At 38.7% G+C, this 21004-nt stretch overlaps 1 protein-coding gene across 2 annotated transcripts in view; it reads right to left on the bottom strand.

Annotated features, from left to right (window-relative positions):
• Nucleotides 1-20554, bottom strand: part of polrmt (polymerase (RNA) mitochondrial (DNA directed)) — a 55515-nt gene extending 34961 nt beyond the window's left edge. The window contains exons 1-9 of one of the 2 annotated variants that reach the window (XM_074668024.1): nt 20298-20554; nt 19700-19798; nt 17478-18307; nt 16898-17031; nt 11458-11650; nt 6705-6854; nt 3862-4029; nt 3242-3412; nt 1298-1537 (exon numbers count right to left, since the gene is read on the bottom strand). In XM_074668024.1, coding sequence (XP_074524125.1) covers nt 1298-1537; nt 3242-3412; nt 3862-4029; nt 6705-6854; nt 11458-11650; nt 16898-17031; nt 17478-18307; nt 19700-19798; nt 20298-20439 — 2127 coding nt within the window. In that variant the 5' untranslated portion in view covers nt 20440-20554. The remainder of the gene's footprint in view (nt 1-1297; nt 1538-3241; nt 3413-3861; nt 4030-6704; nt 6855-11457; nt 11651-16897; nt 17032-17477; nt 18308-19699; nt 19799-20297) is intronic. The other variant, XM_074668025.1, reaches the window with a different exon arrangement.
• Nucleotides 20555-21004: the final 450 nt, after the last annotated feature.

Raw genomic sequence — 21004 nt, forward strand, 5'->3', positions numbered from 1 at the left:
CACTAATTTGACCACAGATACAGTTGCCCCAGTCACATGCTCAAATTTCACTGTTTTTTTGGTGTCTTCTTACCTTATAACTTATTTTATAATCAGAATATATTTTTTTTCCATCATAAAACAAGTTGTTATGGAACTTCCCTAGTTTCTACAGCTGGCAACCAATCTGATCACAGCAGACGACCCATCTACAAACAGGTTCCCCTTAAAAAGGGTTAATTTCGCAATTCAATTAGTAATTTCATTTATGATTATCTGTTTTTTAATTTATTTCTTTTGTTCCAAATTTTCAGGGATTTGGATCAGAGATACCTTTGTTATTTTGAAAAAGAATAACTGTGACCTACTTTTAACTTGTACTATGCTTATGTATGACATGGGAAACAAAAAAGAGAGCTGTCAGAAAAATAAAAACACCTCAGTGTTGCTTGCATGAGTCAAGCTTTCATGCTGTGCTGTAAAATCATTAGGATGCTCCCTGATGGGGCTTACCTCAAAAGTCAGAAAAAAGTGTGTGTGTATGGGGGGGTGGGCAAAATAGAGGGATGTGGGCTGGGATAGAAGGAAAAACTCAAGAAGAAAATACAGCAAAAGAACAGCCAAATGCCTAAGTGCCTTAAAACCAAAAGGCCACCCTTCTCTCTGTCTCCTTTTTTTCTGCCTCTCACCCCTGACATGGTCGGCTCACCCTCCTGCAGGGTACCACAGTGGTAAATCAGTGAGCCAATTAAAGGGACACTAAAAAAGGGATTAGCCTGGAACCTTTTCACCGTACTCAACTATTCCCTCTGCCAATTCACACAAGGGAGAAATAGCTTTTATAATTCACACTCCTTGGAGCTTCAGACTGGATAGGCGGCTGCACAAGAGTACCAGGTAATAGGCTTTGGAGTGACAGACTGTCGTCTACTTGTTCAAAGTGAAGGTCAACTTTTCTTACCTTTGTTTCGGCTACACAATGTTTTTTAGCTTAATAAGAAAAATGTCAAAAAGTCACAAGGTTCAGGTTTGGGAAATTATGGCTTAAAACCTGAACTTAGGTAATCTTTTATTAGCCAACAAAGTCTAACTCCCAAAAACCTAGGAAATGTGACATGATCAATAAAGGTTTCTCAATGATAACAGCTCCATGCATTTCTATTTTTATCTGTTAACTTTTTTCTCAGTACACAACACATGCAGGTCTCTACAAATCCCTCCACCCCAAACCAAAACTAAAAACTGACAGGGCCAGCCTCTTCCGTCATTCCTGTGAAACAAATAGAGACAGAGCTCTGAGCATCTGCCCATACTGTACCTGTCGTGTGCTGCGGAAGGTGTACATGTGGTAAAGGATGGGGATAAGCTTCCTCTCTTGAGCTGGATTCAGGATGTCGCTGTTAATTTTGAGGTTCTTGACCATGATATCAACCATGACAGTGCCAAGCTCCAGAGTAGTCATGTATGGCCAGTGGGTCTCCCCACCCTGAAGTGTGGGTCCTGAACTCTGCTCCATTTCAATTTTACACCAATGCTCCCTGGGGAGGACAGGATAGGCCTGTAGGAGACAAATGACAAACAAGTTGAATTAAAATCTTGTAAAACACATGGATTTGATGAGTCATCCCTCAGTACAATAAACTACAGTTCTCGAAGGGCATGCTATCATGTGGCAGAGACCCAATTAAGAAGTTCAGGATCCAATGGTATATTGTGGTTACTGTCATGAAAAAATGAGGCTAATGACTTGGGCTGAATCTTTTGAATCTTTTATACAGGCAAAAAGAGTTCATATTCATTAAAATGTGCATTCTAGGAAAGAGTTTGAAAACCAAACAAAACAGAAGGAGTTGGAGTGTGGGAGCCTGGTTTGAAAAGTGATCAGTGTACTGTATGTCTGGAAAACGTAGCAAAGGCACTCGAGTCTAGTTGAATTTGTACAAAAAACAAAGAATGTTCTGGAGCATCTGTACCTTGGGAAAGGACTGATTAATGCTGATGAGCTAAACATTAGACACAGGGATGATGAGTACATGATGTGCTTCAACTGAACCTGATCAGGTCATTGTCAAAGACAGAGGTTGGGCCTGTTTGCACCATAATAAGGAGGTGAAGTGATGTAAAGATATGTTTACTGTGTCTCAGTGTAAAAAAACAAAACAAAACCAAAAAAGACTGTGGCTAAAATAAAAGAGTTCTGCTCACATTTGAGCTTATTCATATTTGCATGTCATGATTTGACCTACTTTAGGGCTAATCTTTTCAACTCTTGGACTTAAACACCTGACTTCAAGATTTTAAAAGATACAAAAGTTGTGCTTCTTTCACAGTTACTGCTTTCATGTTTTCCTACTAACTTGAAACCATCTGTTTAGACGGGGTGAGATGTGCCAGAGGGAAGTTAACACGGTTTTGTAAATTTTTTCCACTTACAAATGCCAAAACAATAAACATACTGTTGATAAAAAAAGCACTGTTTGCAGAGAGCTTATCAAAAAATGCTTCTATTTACATGAACCACAGTGTAAAGCATGCCATAAGATTACAGGCACTGTACATTAAAAAAAGCCAACAAAGCCCAGAGCTGGGGAACTTTTCAGAGCCATTGGCAAGTACAAAGCTAGATTAATGACTTGTGTGATAGCAACAGCCAGACATGATAAAAGAGGGCAATTTAACTAGAAAGGATTGCATACAAAGTAGTTGCATAATGCAGACACCTTAAGTAACTTTTTGTATAACTAGCTACTAAAGTATAAATAGCTCCTGGTCATTATAGTCCCGACATTAGCATTTAGAGTCCATAAATACTTTGGTAAACTAGAGTCAGCAATTCTGGCTAGGCAATTAATTTGAGGAAGAGCTGAGATTTACTTCAGCCCAAAAATGGGAGAATGAACTTCATATCCAAGAGCTATCTGAACAAGATTGAAAACTGTTTCTTCAATAAAAAAAACCAGTCAAGTAATTGTTCAATTTTTGTTTTTTGTTACAGAAATATTCAAAAATTTGTTTTAAAAGGTTAGCGGAAATCTAAAAAGTTACAGGGGAGCTGAAAACCTGATGAGGAAATATTCAGTATTGTTCAGAGTTGTCTTCAATGACTGTCACAGAGTATAGTTTCAAGTTAGCCCCTTACTTTTCACTTTTGACAAATCTCTGCTTTGTTGTTCCCCCAAGGGTTATGTAAGCATTTTTTCAGTAAACACTGAGTCAGAGCCAGAAGAAAGGAAAGGTATCAAAAGCATGATGATCTCAGTACCTGACTATCTTTGGCCAGCAGGCCGGTGTAAGCATTGTAAATGTTGCCCAGCTTCTCCACAATGTGATTTCTGTTCTTCTGACGCACAGAGTAGTTGGTGTAGATCCTGTGTCCCAGGTCTTTGGCCAAAATCTTCAGAGACTCCCCACTGGGAGTCATATTAGTAACACTCTGGATAAGAGCAAGACATACATCAGAGGATCAAAGAAAAGAAGGCATTAATGAAAGCTCTGACAATAAGCAGATCTCTTGGCAGATCTATTTCACTTTCATAAAAAAAACAATCTTTCAGTCAGAGGGGAAATCAAAGTGAGAACAGTCTCTTCAGAGTTAACATCACATCCTGTGTATTTGTCTGTGCTGGAATCATAAGGTCTCTGATCAAAGTGTGCACCCCTTTGCTGCCAAAGTCAAAGCCTGATGTTTTTTGCTGCTGTTGTCACTGTCAGCCTCATGATTTGTGTTTTGAGCTCTTTTTTCACATTGGTCATGTTGTGTTGTACGACTGTGTCTTAAATTCTAAGCAGCGTAACAGTGACATAACTACACATGTCTTCATAAATTGGAGTAAAGTAAATCTGTAGTCAGCCAAATGCATTTGTCTTAGAGAGTTGCATTACGTGTATCATGACGTCAACATATTCCTTGTCCTCCAGCAGGCAGAGATAGGGATAAAGGTCAGGCCTGTAGTTCTTGTTGCTGGTGTTAGCCAGGATCATCTTGGTCTCCCTCAGTGCCTGGAGGAGGATCTTCTGCCACTGTGCCCGCTGATCTGCCAGCAGCTTCCTCTGTAAGGACAACAAAACTGAAAGTAATTCATTTCATGGCTGTGTGCGCTGGGAGGGAACCCTCTGAGAATGTGTGAAATAGAAAGCAAATATCTTGCAGTGTTCCTTGTTTATTATACACAACATGGACACAATGGAAAGTTATTATAAACTGTGAAGCAGAAAAAAGATGAAGCGAGATCTCACTGGGCACGTGCGTCGTGCAACATGAGCCTGCATCCAATTTGATGGTTTGGCTTGTTTGACTCAAAAACCTCTAGGTGATAGAGTAGAAAGCACACTATCTATTAGAGAGAAATACAAATAGGACACAGACTTATTGGGCTGAAAAGAGGTTCCTAAAAAGCTTTCAAATCAAAACTTTCTGGATTTCTAGTTTACAGAAAATAAATTGATATGATGCATTTGTCTTTGAAGGAGATAGTATTATTTATCCTCTGTCCAAAACAAGACAGTAATTCTGCATAACTTTAGCTATATTAGGCTGTTTACAGCTTACGATAAGAAATGGAGATAGTAATATTACCTGAGATATTCTACAATACAATAAGTCACAATACCATAGGGTACAATACAATAGGACAAGATTCGATACAGTACAATATAGTGAAGTATGGTGCGCGCAGTAAGGTAAGGTGTGAAACAGGAGGGGGCGCTAAATCCAACCAATCAGGCTGTCTATTGACAACTTGCCAGGGACTAGAGCTAGAAATTAGCCATGAAGGCCAAAGCAAGGGGCAACATCTGGTTAGTAAAAATGAAGCCCATGAAGAAGTGCTAAAAGTCGCTGTTCGTTGAGAATCCACTTGAAGCTGACTGCAGAGAGACCGGAAGTCACGTTCACACCAGGCATAACAGCAGACTTTTACCGCATTTAAAAAGCATATTTACAGCCTGGTTCAAAAAAAGGTGAGTGATTTTGTTTCTAACTTGGCGGTTTAGAAGTTATAAGGATGGTTTGATTGTCCAGTCAGAGACACAGCTCAGGTCACGTGACTGGCGGGCGCCCTGTGGTTGTTCAAGGAAAAACTCACAACCAGCGTCATAGCAAATGTGGCTGCGTCTACTGATTGGCTTCATTTCACTGTTTCAGGAACTGATGGGTGACGTCGCGGAGGCTTGGTCCATGTTTTACACAGTCCATGAGCAAAAGCTGTGTCTCAGACTGTACAGTCTGTTATGGCTGTGTGTTTCTCTGTAATCCCCGTCTCTGCTGCTTGTTTCCAGGTGAGGCCACTGATTATCAACAAGGCTCACCAGGGCTTGGCCTTTGAAAAGCTCACTACTGCTGCTTGCAGTAGAGAGAGGTATTTTGAGCTGAGGACTGCTGCCCTGCTGCCTCTCATTGGGGATTTTTGTTGTCTTGTTTGTATTAGTGAGGTTTGATTTATAATTCTTTTAGTGTTTTAATTATAAATCTCCTTTTTTACTTGTTTAAGGTGTTTACTTCTGTTCTTAATATGGTTCATTTATGGATTGTTGTTAGTCCCATAGGGCCACCTTTAAGTTGGGGCGTAACAAGTCAATAAAAGGGTATTGTCAACTGATAGATAACAAATAAACTAAATCAATTCATTGTCTATGATAACCATAAAATTACAAGTGCAATTTGGCAGTTATGGAAAGTTTGCCTAATCGCAAGGCAAACTAGCAATGCCACAACATTGCGTCTGAATTACGGCAGAATACCAACTTCTCCTAAAAGTTACAGCACAGGATTAATGCAGTAGTGCCAAGCATAGCACCACTTTAGAAGTCATGATGTAGTGAAAGATTTGGTCAAACAGAAAGGAAAATCTGGATACCACGCTGTTTTTCTTAGATAAAGAGATCATTTGATGATAAAAATAAGAAATACGAAACAAGTAGATGTGCTTTTTCATAGAGATATGTGGTTGTATGCATGTTCCCTTCAGGACTGCAGGAACTAATGTTCACTTTTCAATTGAAGACTTTAACTTGGTGCGACTGGAGCAGAGACACAGTCTGGTTTGTGAATGGAGAGGTGACTCTGCATTCCCTCCAGAGGCCTCCATTACAATACATTATTATTCTGCCCTGTCTGTCTGTAAATGCTTCCTGACCACCAGGGACTCTCAGCCCGCTCGCTTCCCACGTAGCCCATCTGCAGAGGCAGACGAGCCAGGCTGGACTGCAAATGCCAGAGTTAGAAGGAAGGCACACCGCAGGGATAATATGTTTCCTCCTCTAACCTGTGAGGCCTAAATGCATATCATTTCAAAGTTAACATCAGCAGGGAAGAGAAGCTAAACTCATCAGGCCGTGGTTACCTAACAGTGTATATAAAAAATATTTTAAATGTCAATTCATCATCGACTCATCAACAGGGTTACAAAAGAAGATAATACGCATCCTCAGTCTGCTTCACTGCATCTTAAAATTTGAGCCGGCATGATAAGATATTCAACAACCTGCAGCTGTTTAGCAATCTAAAGAGGCACTATTATGGCTAAAAGTTTTTATTCCAACAAGAGGCTCCAAGGTTTACTGATGCTTGGGTGTCCTTTATAGTTTTTTTTTATTTAAAAACCTTCCCTAAACTGAAAACTCAAATGAATCATAACAGTTACTGTACAGTATATCCCAATTTCTAAATAGGCCAGAGTACTGCAACTGTAATAAAGATAAAGAAAAGCAGCATTTAGGCTCGTTACCATTTTAGCCATATTTTCAGTAACAGGCTTGGACTCCTCCACAGAGTCGATGGTGACTTTGGAGGCCTGCTCCATGATGAGCTGACGTTTGAAACGTTTCTGAAGTTCCTCACAAGTGAAGTCAAGTTTGGGGTACTGGTGGTCTGCCCTCTGAAACACAAATAGAAGCACAACAACAGTGAAGAGTCAGAGACAGAAAGAAAAAACAAAAAATAACGCAACTTTATTTTACAAAACAGTATGACTGGGAATGTGGCCTTTAATTTACTTTTATTCTGACTGTAACCATTTGATAACCAGAAGTTGTGAGTTCACAATTTTGATACTTGTGAGATAACTACTTGAAGCAAGAATTTAAGAAAAGTTTTCAGTGCAGCAATGAAATTCAAAAGAGAAGAGTTCCAGTTTTATAAACATTGTCTAAGTATCACAGAAGTGCAAAATAAAAGTTGATTATTCCCAGTTTCAGGGCTTTCTAATGTCTCTGTTGGCAATATCCATGATTAGGGATGGGTACCTTTCACATTTGAAACGATATGGTACCGATTCCTGGTACCTGGCAATCAGATCGGTACTTGACGGTACAGTACTAATTTTCGGTACTTTTGTGTGTTGATGTGGTAAAAATATTAGTATGTTTAATAATAAAATGTTAATTCTTTTCTATTTAACTTATTTTTCTCCAATATATAACCTTGAAATGCTGTGTTCATGTCCAGCACAGAAAATCACCTACTCTTCTACTCCCTCACAGTCACAAGGATGCATTTAGGTACCTCAACATGGTACCTTTTGATTTTACATGAATCGGTACCCTGTACTTTGGACAGAATTTGGTCGGTACCACTAAAAGTACCAAATTCGGTACCCATCCCTATCTATGATCTTACTAGCAACTTGTTAATTGAGATGACACATTGGTCCTGAGTAAAGATGTCTAAGGGTCAGTTTGTTAGACATGCTTGGGCGCAGACATCTATTTGAAGACATGAATTAAATCCAAATCTTCATTTTATGAGCACTGATGACTTCCAGGATTACATTACAATCGATGCACACTGCCCTTTTCGCTCCCCAAAGTGCTGCCTCGCTGCATAAAAGGTAATACTGGTGGACAATGCTGCTCAGACAACAAACAGAAACTGGAGCTCTTCTAATACCAAACTCTCATCCCTGCTGGTTCTGCATTTTCATGCAGAACCAGCAATGGGAGTGAGTATCAGAGCCCTTGCTGAGGTTGAATAATCTAAAACAAATACAGCAAATAAAGCCTTCTAAATCTCATATTCCGTGAAAATAGACTTAATTTAGAATAAATTTAAAGGTATGCAAAACCAACCCAAAGCAATGCACTAACATGGTGGTGAAAAAGCAACACATATTTCAGAGATTGAGAAACTACACATAAAACTCATCGTGCTTTCTAGTGATTGATTGATTGAAGCAACCTTGCCAAGGTAACAATACCATTGTGTGTAATCAGTACAAACCATGAAATGCTTGCAGGCATGAATGTAGCAAAAAAGGTTGGAGCATTTATTGGCTTAAAGAAGAGTCGACAAGATGGTCTGTAAATCAGGTCTCAGAGGCATCATTCATGGGCAGCAGCCAGAGCAAAGCTTGAGATAGTGTAGCACATAAATTGCTCAGCAGACCCCTCTTGTACAATATTACAAGAGCAAAGAGCTGAACAATAAACGAGCAAAGAAGTTAACACCTCATTAAGAGAAGAACAGGATGAAGTCAGCTGATAGTGGGTAGACAAAGTGCTGGCACAGTTCTGGTTGATAAAGAGAAGCAACACATACTGGACTGTGTTGTAATATTGTTAAATGGAGTTGGTGCTGTTAGTGAGTTTATGAAAATACTATTTGCCTGAGTTATATATTATCTGGATAGTTCAACAAGACTTTACCAGCAGACTGAAGAGCTTACAAATCTTATTTTTAATGTTTTTATTGAGTAAAATGGGAACAAAAAGAAGCAAATTCCCATAAAATGATGACAGGATGCCAGAAAAATCTCCAAATGTAGTTTGAAGCTACATAAAACTGCATTTGGACTAGCACCAGCTTCAACAAAAAATATCACCCTAAAAAACAATATTCTAATCTAAATTGTGTCTGTTGCTAACGTTGACTCAAAAACCCCTAGAGACCATCCAGCCTGCTCCTCTGTTATCTAGTTGACCAGTTATTTGGGCAGCCTTTCAGTCATCAGATCAACCTACCTAAGCAGACAGAGTCAGTCATATTTGTAAGTAGGTACACAGTCACAAAGTGCTTTACACCAACACGAAAACACAGACAGAAAAAATAGAAATAGGGGAAAAGAAATGGCATTTTAAACTTGAAAATATATGTTAAGAGAAAAAGGCACAATAAAAAACAACCAATATAACAGAAAAGGACAAACTGAGCATTGACATAACATCATAACAGTTTTTCAAAGTTTGTCCAAGTTGGTCGAGTACAAAGAAGAAGGCAGAAAATTGATCTAAGGCCTCAAGAGTATGATTACTATGAAGTCTAAGGTTATGTTTGGGGGACGGACAGCAGGTGTAGTGAAGCGGAGCTCAGTGATTGGACTGATGAGTATGGGAGAATCAATTTTGTGATGTATTCTGGGGCCTGACTGTGTAAGGCTCTTAGGGTGAGAGTGAGACTTTGAACTGAATCCTAAAAGCAACAGGGAGCCAATAAAGAGATATCAGGATAGGCTTTTATCATTGTGGGAGTGATGGGGATTTACTGTAGAACAGATGTGCTAAGAGTGGTGGAGAGAACATTACAATAATCAAAGCAAGAGGATACAAAGGTGTATTAGAACAACTGATGTCTTTCAATTGAGACAACAGCTGAGTTCACTGATATTTCTTGGCCCAAATTAAGTGAAAGCAGGCTTCTTAACATGACTGTCAAATATCGAAGAGTGGTGAGAAGCACTTCCCAGAAGTCCAGTCCCTAAAAGCCTTGGGACGGCCTAGGAACCTGGACAACTAAATGGCCTCACTAGATTTAAATGAGAAATGAAACTATAAATTATCTGCTTAAATATGGTATGCTATATTAAAACTGTGTGTCATTTATCCTGGAGAAAGCTGGTACAGAGAAAATGGCAAGGAACCCAGAACTGAGCCATGTGGTACTCCACTTCAAAAGAGACAGATCTTGTACACATTCACAAAAAAGACCACAGCTGCAAGGTTACAAGGTATGAGGAGAAACAGTCCAGGGCTAAATCTAATATGCCCAATCAATTCTGAAGTCCCAGGATTATGACATAGTTATGTTGGTGACAAAAGCAGAACTGAGGTCGAGACGAACCCACACAGAACATCCATCAGCATCAGATGACATCCCTTTCCCACTAAACACATTCAAGAAGGCAATTTTAGTGAAACATCTTATCTGAAACATGACTAGAATTGTTTGGCGATGTAGTTGTTTTTTAACCCAGTGATGAGATTGTTTGCCACAATTTTCTTTAAGGGTTTTTTTTCTATTCAACACAGAAAAGGCAGGATACATATTAGGATTTTTTTATTATTATTATTAAGAGCAGAATGATTGTATGTTGAAAAAAAAGCAGATGCACTTGAATTATCAAAAACCAAAAAAAAATACCTGGGACAATCATAGGAATAACTTAAAAAAAAATACAGGGGGTGGAGTATCCAATGGGCCAGAAGAAAGCTTAGATTTGTTAATCTAGTCCATCGATGCTCCCAGATGAAAGGGGCAGCTATACTGGAGTGTTTTGTGAAACAACACTTTCCATAGCATGGAACAAAACTTTGGGATTTCTTTTTTGAGGAGGAGATCAGACTGTCACAGTTGACCATCTGGCCTTCCTTTACAGCTTCATTAAATGAATGCTTGATAGTGTAAAGTCAGTAAAAGATACAGTGGAGAGGACTGGCAAAATGTCCCTCAGGTAAAGGCCTGCTGAGTAGGGTTCAATGACTGAGGCTAAAAGTGCTGCAATTGTATGAGAACCCGTTAATGAATCATGTGAGAATCAGGAGGGGGTGCTGGTTGGGAAGAGAAGTAGAGGTGAGAGGTGGGGAAGCAGGGAAAGCGGGAGGACCCATTAGAAAGCAGAACTGGCTCACTAAAAATAGGACAGTGCCTGTCTGGCTGTGAAGGGGTGACAATCAAATCTTTGGTAGTCACGCTGGAGCCTCCAGACAGCTTTCCAAGTTTGCTGGGGCTTTGACTCTCAGAACATACACAAAACTAAGTCTTAAAAAAATAACCCCTGTGGGGGTTTCACAGTTAGAAGTTGCCACTCTATTGAACAACCCCCCTTAAGATTATACGTAATATAAAGAGTATGATAAACTGGTAACAACAAAAGCATTTGTATTTCAAAAACAGAACAAACAGTCACTCTGATTTAATTATGTTTTGGGTTGACTAAAAAGTTTTCATGGTAAAGCATGATCTGTAACACTGATAAACTACAGCACCAAACCCCAAAGGTTTAACATTCTCTATCAGTCAGCCACATGGTATACTTTTGTTTCACGATTATGGCTCTAAATACTCTAAAATCAACACTGCTGTACCTTAAGGTTTTCTGCTCAGTGGTTCTTTTTTGCAGATCATGACTATGAAATGTCCACAGAAATGTTTTTTTTTTTCAACCAATTAAAAGACCTAATGTTACTGTAATTCATCTTACGACAGAGGACCCTAAAAAACTTTGTATTGATGAGTTATTCCTCAATGTCAAAACTAGTCTGTGATACCTGTGTGTAGTAGTCCTGAACCAGGGGTGGATAGAACTCGCTGCTGGTGGTTGGGCTGATAAGTTGGGGCTGATAATCTGGCTGGATAATGCGAACCGCTTTCAGCACCATGTCCCTCTCATCTTGATGGAAGACACACTCGCTGAACACATCATCCACTGTAAACCCAGTCTCCTCCATCTGGCTCAGGCACCTGGATAAAGAGGGACAGGTTTTTAGAAATTCTATCCATTTCATCTGAAGAGTCCTGGGGATCATAGTGACATAAGACATGCTTGGGCATCAGTTTAAAAAAATCTAAATCAACTTAATTTTGGATAGTTTTTTTTTAAGATTTGGACAAAATGACTGGAAAGAAGAAACAAGTACCAAAAAACTGTTGCATTGAGCGAACAAACACTCCCCTTTTTCTCAGGTTAGCTCAGTGTGTTAGAGGAGCCAAAACTACTGTAACATCTGTGATATAAAGAAAAACTTGAGAAGTTATGAGATTAAACATGTTTTTAAATTATATTGCTGGACTTTTAGACTTCTTGTCCTTGGAAGTAGGTGACTGTGTTCCAGAGCCTCCAACTCCAGCCCACAGTTTGTTCAAATCAAGCACAAAACAAGCTAGCAATAACAGCTCTGATAGCTGACATAAGGAGTCAATTTTCATTTACGTCAGAGATAGCGGTTAATATGATTGAACACTCTTCAGAAGCTGATCACGAGTTCAGAGTTCAAAACCTCTTGACCTGCATACTGATGGATGAATGTGACTAAGATAATCATATGAATGTCTGCCTTCTGATTAATTCAGCTTAAAAATAAACTCCCCTGTCTGCGGGTCATTGTATATGTCTCCCCTTCTCTGAGTGACAGTTGCAGAATATTAATTCAAGCATTTGCATCGACAGCCCTTTCTGCCAGACACAAAGTATGGTTTGATCCAAAGGCAGATGAGCTCTGGCGACACCAGTGAAATATTTATTTAAATAGAATCTCTAAGCGATATCTGAGAGAAACAGAGGGGAGGGGAGTGTCCATTAGTGGACTGCAGGATGCATGTAATGCCAATATGTGACTAGTCTTTGAATACAAATAAGTGTAATCACATGATAATGCCATTAACCACTTTGATATATGATACCTTCTTGTTTAATTTGTTATTTTGCAAGCTGACTATTATTGCTCTTAGAGAATGGGCACCTGAGGGCCAAAGGATTAATAAATCATGTGCTAAACTGAGTTATATATGTTGGTTTATTGTCAAGCTAAGTGGTGATTTTTTAACATTTTTAAATATTTTAAGAAGAATTTATTACAGCAGTGTTTCATCTCTAAAAATCCTGGCCCAATGTGAACACAAAAAGCGATATTTCATTAAAATTGGCATCACACGTTAAAAACATACTTTTAAAATCCCTCCATTACACATTACACAATACACAATAACTGAATGTCATAAAGTTATTTACACAATTTTTAAACCTAGGGTGTAGCCTCTGTCTTAATTTTATTCTCAGCAACATAAACATTATGTTTCCAACAGCAAAAAAAGTCAGTTCACTTCACATTTGGGTAAAAAAAAGCCTTCACAAATCAAACAGCAGGGACCCTGGAGGACATGTTTTGTTAGACTGCACTCTAGAGGTTAATGTCATTACTGCATGACTAAGACAGAGGACAGAAAGAAGGAAAACCCATTTGTCATCGAGTGCAGAATATAAGAGCTCTGTTTCACTTTGCACACCTTTTCCTCATGGCAATTAAAAATAACTGCACACTAATTACCATCTGGAGGAAACATTGGCTCAGTAGCTTCCTCTGGCTTAATGTAATCAGAGGTGAACTTGGGTCTGTGCTGGGATTAACTGAATGAAGAAAGTCTTTTATTACAATATTCTGTCACATGTCTCCAGTTTTAAATAATGATATGTATGTCCAGAAATGAATCTTGAGAAAGCAAAAGAAGTCAAATTTTATTGGTAATTTCACTCCTGACTTGGAGTCTCTCGTGATGCTATGTGCAATTTTGTGCAAGTACATGAGGGAGCCTTGAACAAAGAGGGGATTAGTCCGGGTGCTGCCAGTGTGGTCCACAAGAACAAAGAGAGTAGAGAGGTTGAAAGATAGAGCATAATCAGCCTGGTGACTGCTCTGCTGCACCCTAGGGAGCAAAGAGCTCTGGAGGACGGAGCACTTACAAAAGGGAAAACTTAAAGGGATAAGTGTGCGTGTGAATCAATGTGTGTATGTGTGCAAGGGAGAGAAAGGAGGGCAAAGGAGAGGGGAAGATTAGTACAGTGAAGGCAAGATGAGAGACATCAGAGGCAAGTGTGACTCAAAAGAAATACAGCAAACGGGCCATAATGCAGCAGATGACAACAGAGTTAAGCAGACAAGGAAAATACACTGAATCAAGAAGAAAAGAGAAGCTGCTTGGTCAGAGGCTGAGCACTACTTCAGTACAACAATGTCATGAAAGCATCAGCTTACAGTGATCGATGGACCAACCTGATACCTACCCACCAACCCGACTGCCCTGCCACCTGCCTCGCTATTGGACCATGCTGTATAAGGCGATATCCCTGTCTCTGTGTGTGCACTAGCATTCAACGTGACCAAAGCTGATGAAGCTCTTACATATACAATCAGCAGACACCTATATTTTAATATTTCAATGCAAAAAAAACATGCAAGGAGAGGGTTGCCTACACATCAGAGGCAGCCTGTAAGTCAAAAATCCACCCAAGCTTTAACAACAATACGTGACAGCTTTCTCAGCTGAGGCAACATACCCATTAGCCTGAGTGTGTAGTGCCAAACAAACAATGAATGTTTGAGCAAACTGCAAATTATGATGAGGGCTAAAGGTTAATCTGAAAAATATAGGTTCATCAATGTTCTGTGAGAATTTTTTGAAAAAGGGAGACATGTGCCATATCAACTCCTTATTAAAACTGCTGACTCATTTTTCAATCCTAAAAAATAGAAAAAGAAAATCTGAAGAGAGCCGCCACTGTCTAGGCAGCTTGCCTGCTGATGATATTGGCAGCTTTCAGACGGGCACACAAAGTCTTCCGTTGAAGCTGTGAGTGGCGCCCATTAAGGCTCAACTGCTCAAGTTAAAAATCATTGTCACAATCTTTGTCTGTGTGTAGGGCTGACAGGCTGGATTATGACCACTACAATTATCACAGTGGAGAGAAACTGCTCAGGATGACCTGATTACAGTTGATACCCAACAGGGTCAAGATTTCCCCTGATTAAAAATTGGCAGATGAGTTTTGCTTTTATGTAACATTATCATTAGTCCTAGCCCCTGTGTCAGCATTCTGTATCAACCAAAACATTTTTAAATGTCTCTTTGCTTCAATAATTATTACTGAAACCTCTCCCATTGACAAAAACCTCTGAGAAAAAAAAGAAGACAGGAAACCCGGTTACCATGGCTACATCATCAGCTACAGGGTAAAGAAACAGCAAGAGGTTCAATGTGTTAGGAACACTGGTACCTGTAAGCACAATACAGGAGAAACACTGAACATTAACACTGCTTTGTAGCAAAATAAAAAAAGCAGGGCTTCATTTATGAATGATACACTAGACAACAAAAAGACTTATCAGGATATAACCCAGCTCACAACTTGACCATCATAAAAGACATTTAAAGGACTTAAACTGATGTTAAGATAATTGTGAATCATACAGTGCTGAGCTTAAACTGTTGGTCAGACAAAATAACTAACATGAAAGAGAAAAAATGAAAAACTATCTCATCCCATTACAAACACAGGGTTGAAATCTCCAGCAGAACAGATTCTTGTGTTGATTTTGAAGAGGACACTCAAGGTTACGGGGAGTAAAGTGACTCTTACTGTGTTTGTTTTTTCTCTCTCTCTCATATTACCAACCTCCACTGTGCTAATCTGGTAAAGAACACTGCAGGAGCCAACATTTGTCTACAGGGCTGTATATCAGGACACTGCATCCATTATTTTTTAGCATGTAATAAAATTTAAATAAAATCAGAATGCTACTAGCCATCATAATATAAAAATATGTATTAGTTTACAAACTGATCCAGTCCTATCTGATACAATGGAGGTGGCAGCTTTTGTGACTTCTACCCTCACCAGTTAGCAGGAAAAGCTCTGAATAGTTCTGTAGTTTTGTCTTTTATTTCATGTAACAGTTGTGCTGTGAATCATTTTATGTCTATGGTAAGACATAAGAACAACCACACTGTAATCCCGCATCTTTAAAGTGGACAAATTAGGTTAAAAAGCCTCAAAGTTATGCCATTTATTTCAAGAAAAAAGCAAAAGTGATACTTTTCATCAAGCTCCATCAGAAGTGACCACCTGCCATTCTGGCTTGTGAATCTAAAACACACTATTGATTATTTTTTGACACATGTACCATAATGAACAAAACTTGACTCAAGTATTGTGTTCAATTGTGAATAATCACTGTGTACTTCAACTTCTTTACAAAACACTGGCTGGCTCACATAGAAGGAAAAAAACCCTACAGCCCAAATTGATCTTCAGTAGCCTGGACCATTCAAACTATAGCAATAACAAAAAACAAGGTCCCTTGTATCTACTTCAGCTTGCAAGTAACTGTCAGTTCAAGAAATAGCTCAAGAACCAGCTGCTTAAAACTAAAAAAAAAAAAAAAAGGAAAAGGTAAATTAATTGTTTGCTTAATCATGTATGTTGACATTTGTTTGTATCAGAGGTTAAATCACAGAAACCAGACTCTTGGAAACAAACAAGGTGTGTTCATAAATAAAGCACAAGCATAGCATGACCCCTGCTGGTGAGTCTCTGTATTGTACCAACCTCACTTAAAACATCTACATTTTATCCCATTGTCTTAAAGCACCATCATACAACCCCCCATCTATTATCTGTTGAAAATCAAAACACATCTATCAAATGGTTGTTTTCTTCTCACAACTTCTAGCTAGAAGGCAAGGAAGACCTTCATGCCTAGAGCTGTGCTGCTCCTCAATTCAAAACATCCATAATCCTCCCTCACTGTCTACTTACTCATATAAGAATGCCATTAGCACTTATCATACCTACCTCTGTTGGCATCTAAGACTTCTTTCTGCACTTTTCTTAACACTACTTGCACCCCAATATTGTCCTCAAGTACTCAGGGTTCTTTTTGTAAAATTTCATGTCCCAGTATTTTATTGGCAATTGAGTATATTTTATCTTGGTTTTATTGTTTCTTTATTATCTGAGCTATTGTTTAAAGTTTTATTTTCTTGAAGTTAGAATTTTAGCATTTTCAAAACAAGACTTGAGTTTGATGTGAAATAGGGTCTGTCTGTTGTGCTGTCTGTTCTTATTGTTCAATTCAACTTTCATATGCTCATTTTGTGGCTGCTGTATGTGTGGATGTGTCGCTGTGCACATGTTTGTTGTGTTTGCAAACATACCTTGTAACAACCTTTGGGGACAAGTTGGGGTTGCGGCCCATACATTCCAGGGCAGCACAGTAGGATCCCAGATTTGGCTTCAGACCAGCCTCATCTAACAGGATGAACATGCGCCCAATCTGGTTTAGTATCCCCTTTTAATGAAAAGAGAAAGCAAAGGACATGTATATGTTGCTTTTCACACACAGAAATGTTTATTCATAAAGTGTTAACCCAAATTCATCAAAATCTCTCTACTCACTGATTACTGATACACAAGAAACTGCAGCTTAGTAAATGAAGCTTAATAAAAAAAATTAAAAAAAATCTTCAACATAATCAATGTGCTCTCCCTTGACTAGCTACTTACTCACTTTTGGCTAATTCACAGTGATCTGGATAGACTACTGTATAAAATCCAAGGGCTTGCTAGGAATGATTCAAACAGCACTATTTCCAGTAGTGCCACAGTACAACAGAGAGAGTCAGCCGCCAGTGAAACCAAAGATTATGAAACAAATCATAACACAATGGAACTCTCTTCTATTAACAAATAACAAATAGCATCCCTGAGGAGTTTTTTTCCTGTTATTGCACTCACCTTCTTGGCCCACATCCTCATCATGATGTTGTAGATGTCTGTGTCCAGAAGTCTTCGTCTGCTCATCATTTTGTGCTGGCTGAGCATGAAACAGTGAGCCCTTTCAGTATCCCCAGCAAACACACATGCCTCCATGTAAGAACGGATGCTCATCTGGAGGTCTCTAATTACAGTTCCTCCAATGTCTTCCTGTTGGCACTCAAGCTGACTTGAATATATTGACTGTCCTGCTTGTTGATTAAGTCTTTTCTCCAACTCCTCCACCTCAGCAATCTCTTTGGCCAGGCTCTCTTCATCACGCTGCTCCTGCTTTTTAGCCTTTTTCTGTTTTAATTTAGATCCTTTGTGTGGCATGGCTGTGCTCACTCCTGTCGCAGTAGATGTTGCATCCTGAATCTCTTCAGCAAACTTTTTGCTCTTCCCCATCAGTGGAACAGTCTTTTTAGATGTGCCAGAAATCGTCTTTAGTGATGTTCCAGGGGGCAACAAGCTGCTTTTGCTGCCTTTGGTTTTGCCAAGTGATTTCTCCTGGAACTTCATCAGTACATTCTGCTGTTTTTTAAGTTTGTTTTTCTTCTCCTTTGACAACTTTTCCATCCACCGGCTGGGCTGAAGCTTTGGACCCACTGTAGAACCAGCTTGTCCTGATTTTGTAACGTCAGGTTTAGTCTGTCTAGATTTTGTAAAGTCATTTTTTTCTTGGCGGCCACCTTTGACAGCCTTACCAGATACACCCCCCCTTCCAGAGGTATGGGCTTTGACAAACTGCACCTTTGCATGTTGGACATCAAGAACATCAGTTTGAAGTTGGTGGATCCGTGCCTCAAGCACTGGAAAAGAAAAACAGAAACAGAAAAAATAGATTTGAAAAAAGCCTCAAACACACTCTTAACATGAAATGGGGTTGTCACAAACAAAAAGAAAGAAAAAAAATAGTGGGAAAATATTGCCTCATTCTACTTGAACCAGTTTGAAAAGAAAAATGCAGAAAAAGTTATGCTGCTCAAAAGTAGGAAGTCATACCAGATCATGAGGTTCCTCAGAACCAATAAGCGTAACATTTATCACTTGTGTAATTCATTCCTTAGAAGTCTTGGTTAACAGCAATCAAAACGAACTTAAAAACCTATAGATTGTAAGACAACTGTAAAATAATGATTTGAAAAATAAAGAAAAGAAAAATTCAGCAGTGTTGTTTTACCTCTTCAGCTCCTGTAAATTGCACTTTGCCCTTTGTTTGTTTACCACTTTGTTTACCAGTAAAATATATGACTTAATTCAATTGATCCTTGTTGTCTGCCAGTTTTTATTGTTTAATATGCTCAAAATTCTCTTAACATATTGTCCGTTTGTGATTAAGAAAGTAGTTTTCCTCATTGACTAATGGACTGTAGATGGGAGCAGCTTACCCTTACGAAAGAAAAATATATGTACCAATATATTTTTGAAACGTATTGTAATATATTATTGATATATTATGATATACATGGAATAATATATTGAGGGCACATATACAATATGTTATATATTCATGAAATATATTGCACTATATTGCAAAATATACAAATGATTGCCGCTTTCCATATATTGCAATTAGGGATGGGTACCGATTTAGGTACTTTTAAAGGTACCGACTGAATTCTGTCAAAAGTATCGGGTACCGATTCATGTAAAATCAAAAGGTACCATGTGTAGGTACCTAAATGCATCTTTGTGATTGTGAGGAAGTGAAAGAATAGGTGATTTACCATGCTGGACATGAACACAGCACTGCAAGGTTACATATTGAGGAATAAAAACGTTAAATTTAAAAAAACAACTATATTTTATTATTAAACAAATTGATACTTTGTACTACAAGAACACCTAAAAAGTACCGAAAATTGGTACTGTTGAATACCGGTACCAATTGCCAGGAACCGTCCATTGGTACCGTATCGTTTCAAATGTGAAAGGTACTCAGCCCTAATTGCAATTCATTGGAAAATATAAATACTAAATCTCATATATGGGAATATATTACCTGATATGTGACATGATATTTTCCAATATGCTGCAATATATTTTTCTTTCGTAAGGGTGGGTTGGTAAAATATAACCCCATGAAGTAAATTCTTGTTACCAGTCGCTTTAGTGAAATTACAAAGGGAGGAAAAAATGTAAATTTAACATGGCAATTATAATAATGACAGCATAAAAACTGGGTGTTTAGATGGACATACCGTCTAACAACTGGAACTGTTCCAGCACACGTTTCTTCCCTTCCTCTGCCTTTGAGTTTACAAATGCAACATTTCTTCTTTGGAGTCGAAATGGAGTTTCTAAAAGACACAAACAGTCATTATATGTCACAGAAAGTAAAACTATTGCTGACCAGTATCCTGCTGTCAATATTAACATCGACCAAGAAGCCAATATCCAAAATTGTATCCATGGATGGTCTAGTAGTATACATTTAACTGGACTATCCGTGGATGGAGTTCAGTTTCTCTAGAAACTGAGTTCTGTCAGCTTGATTTGTACTAGAATTAAACACAAAGAAAAGGCTAAAGTTAAATCATTCTGGTAGAGCAGCAAAACCAGTCAAGTGTTAAATGTGTGCCCTTAAACAAAACAACCTTAGACTGGGCTCAGTAATAAAACATATTCACAAGCTTTAAAGAGCACAGCATGTCGACATATGCCAGACGAACTTTACATCTTATCATTTCATCAAAAACATATAGGCACAACATGTGACAAAAGACTGGCTGAAGTTGTCCATCACACTGTAACTTGGCATGTTGTGATATCAAAGTGAGACAGTCTCCTTCAGCTTACCTGATATCCTCCTGACTGCACCGCCTCTTTGAGACACACACACTTGACAGCGGTCGGGGAAAGATACGCGGACGGGACACTTTTCAAATAAATTTCGACGATTCAGACATTTGGCAAAGGCACATACCCGAAGAAGTGACATGTTGACATGTAATAATCCATAACCGCGTTACTACTCAACACTGGGCCGCCATCTTAAATCAGACCAGGGTAGTTGAAAGCAGAGAGCGAATCGAAGAGTAAGGCATCGATAATAGATTTAGGAGAAACCGAGCAGATACGCTTGAGAAAATGTGCAATTCAAGCCAGACTGTGGTTACAAGGTAAGTTTTTCCTTCAGCGCAAATGCTGAAGACTTACGAAGGCCGGTTTTCGCCCGTAGAAAAAAAAGTAAAGTTTTAAATTATTGTCAGTTATAATCATGACTTATAATCTTTTTATTTAGTAATGTGAAATACAAACTCATTATAGCATTAGCATCTCAATATGAGGGGTTGGGCTGTTGTTTTCGTTGATTTAAGGATAATTTTCTTCTGGAAAAAAAATGTCCTATTCAATATTAGCTAAGGAGCCCTCCATAGAGTAAGCCTAAATTACGTGAATTTATTGTTTGAAAAGACATTGCATAATGTGATTAGCCATTACTACATACAGAGTCTGTCTGGGGACAGAATTAAGACTAAAAAGAAATTTATCTCCTGACAATG

This window comes from Halichoeres trimaculatus, unplaced genomic scaffold, assembly GCF_033239565.1.
Source record: "Halichoeres trimaculatus isolate MK-OKI-2021-1 unplaced genomic scaffold, fHalTri1.1 fHalTri1_scaffold_4, whole genome shotgun sequence".
NCBI lineage: Eukaryota > Metazoa > Chordata > Actinopteri > Labriformes > Labridae > Halichoeres > Halichoeres trimaculatus.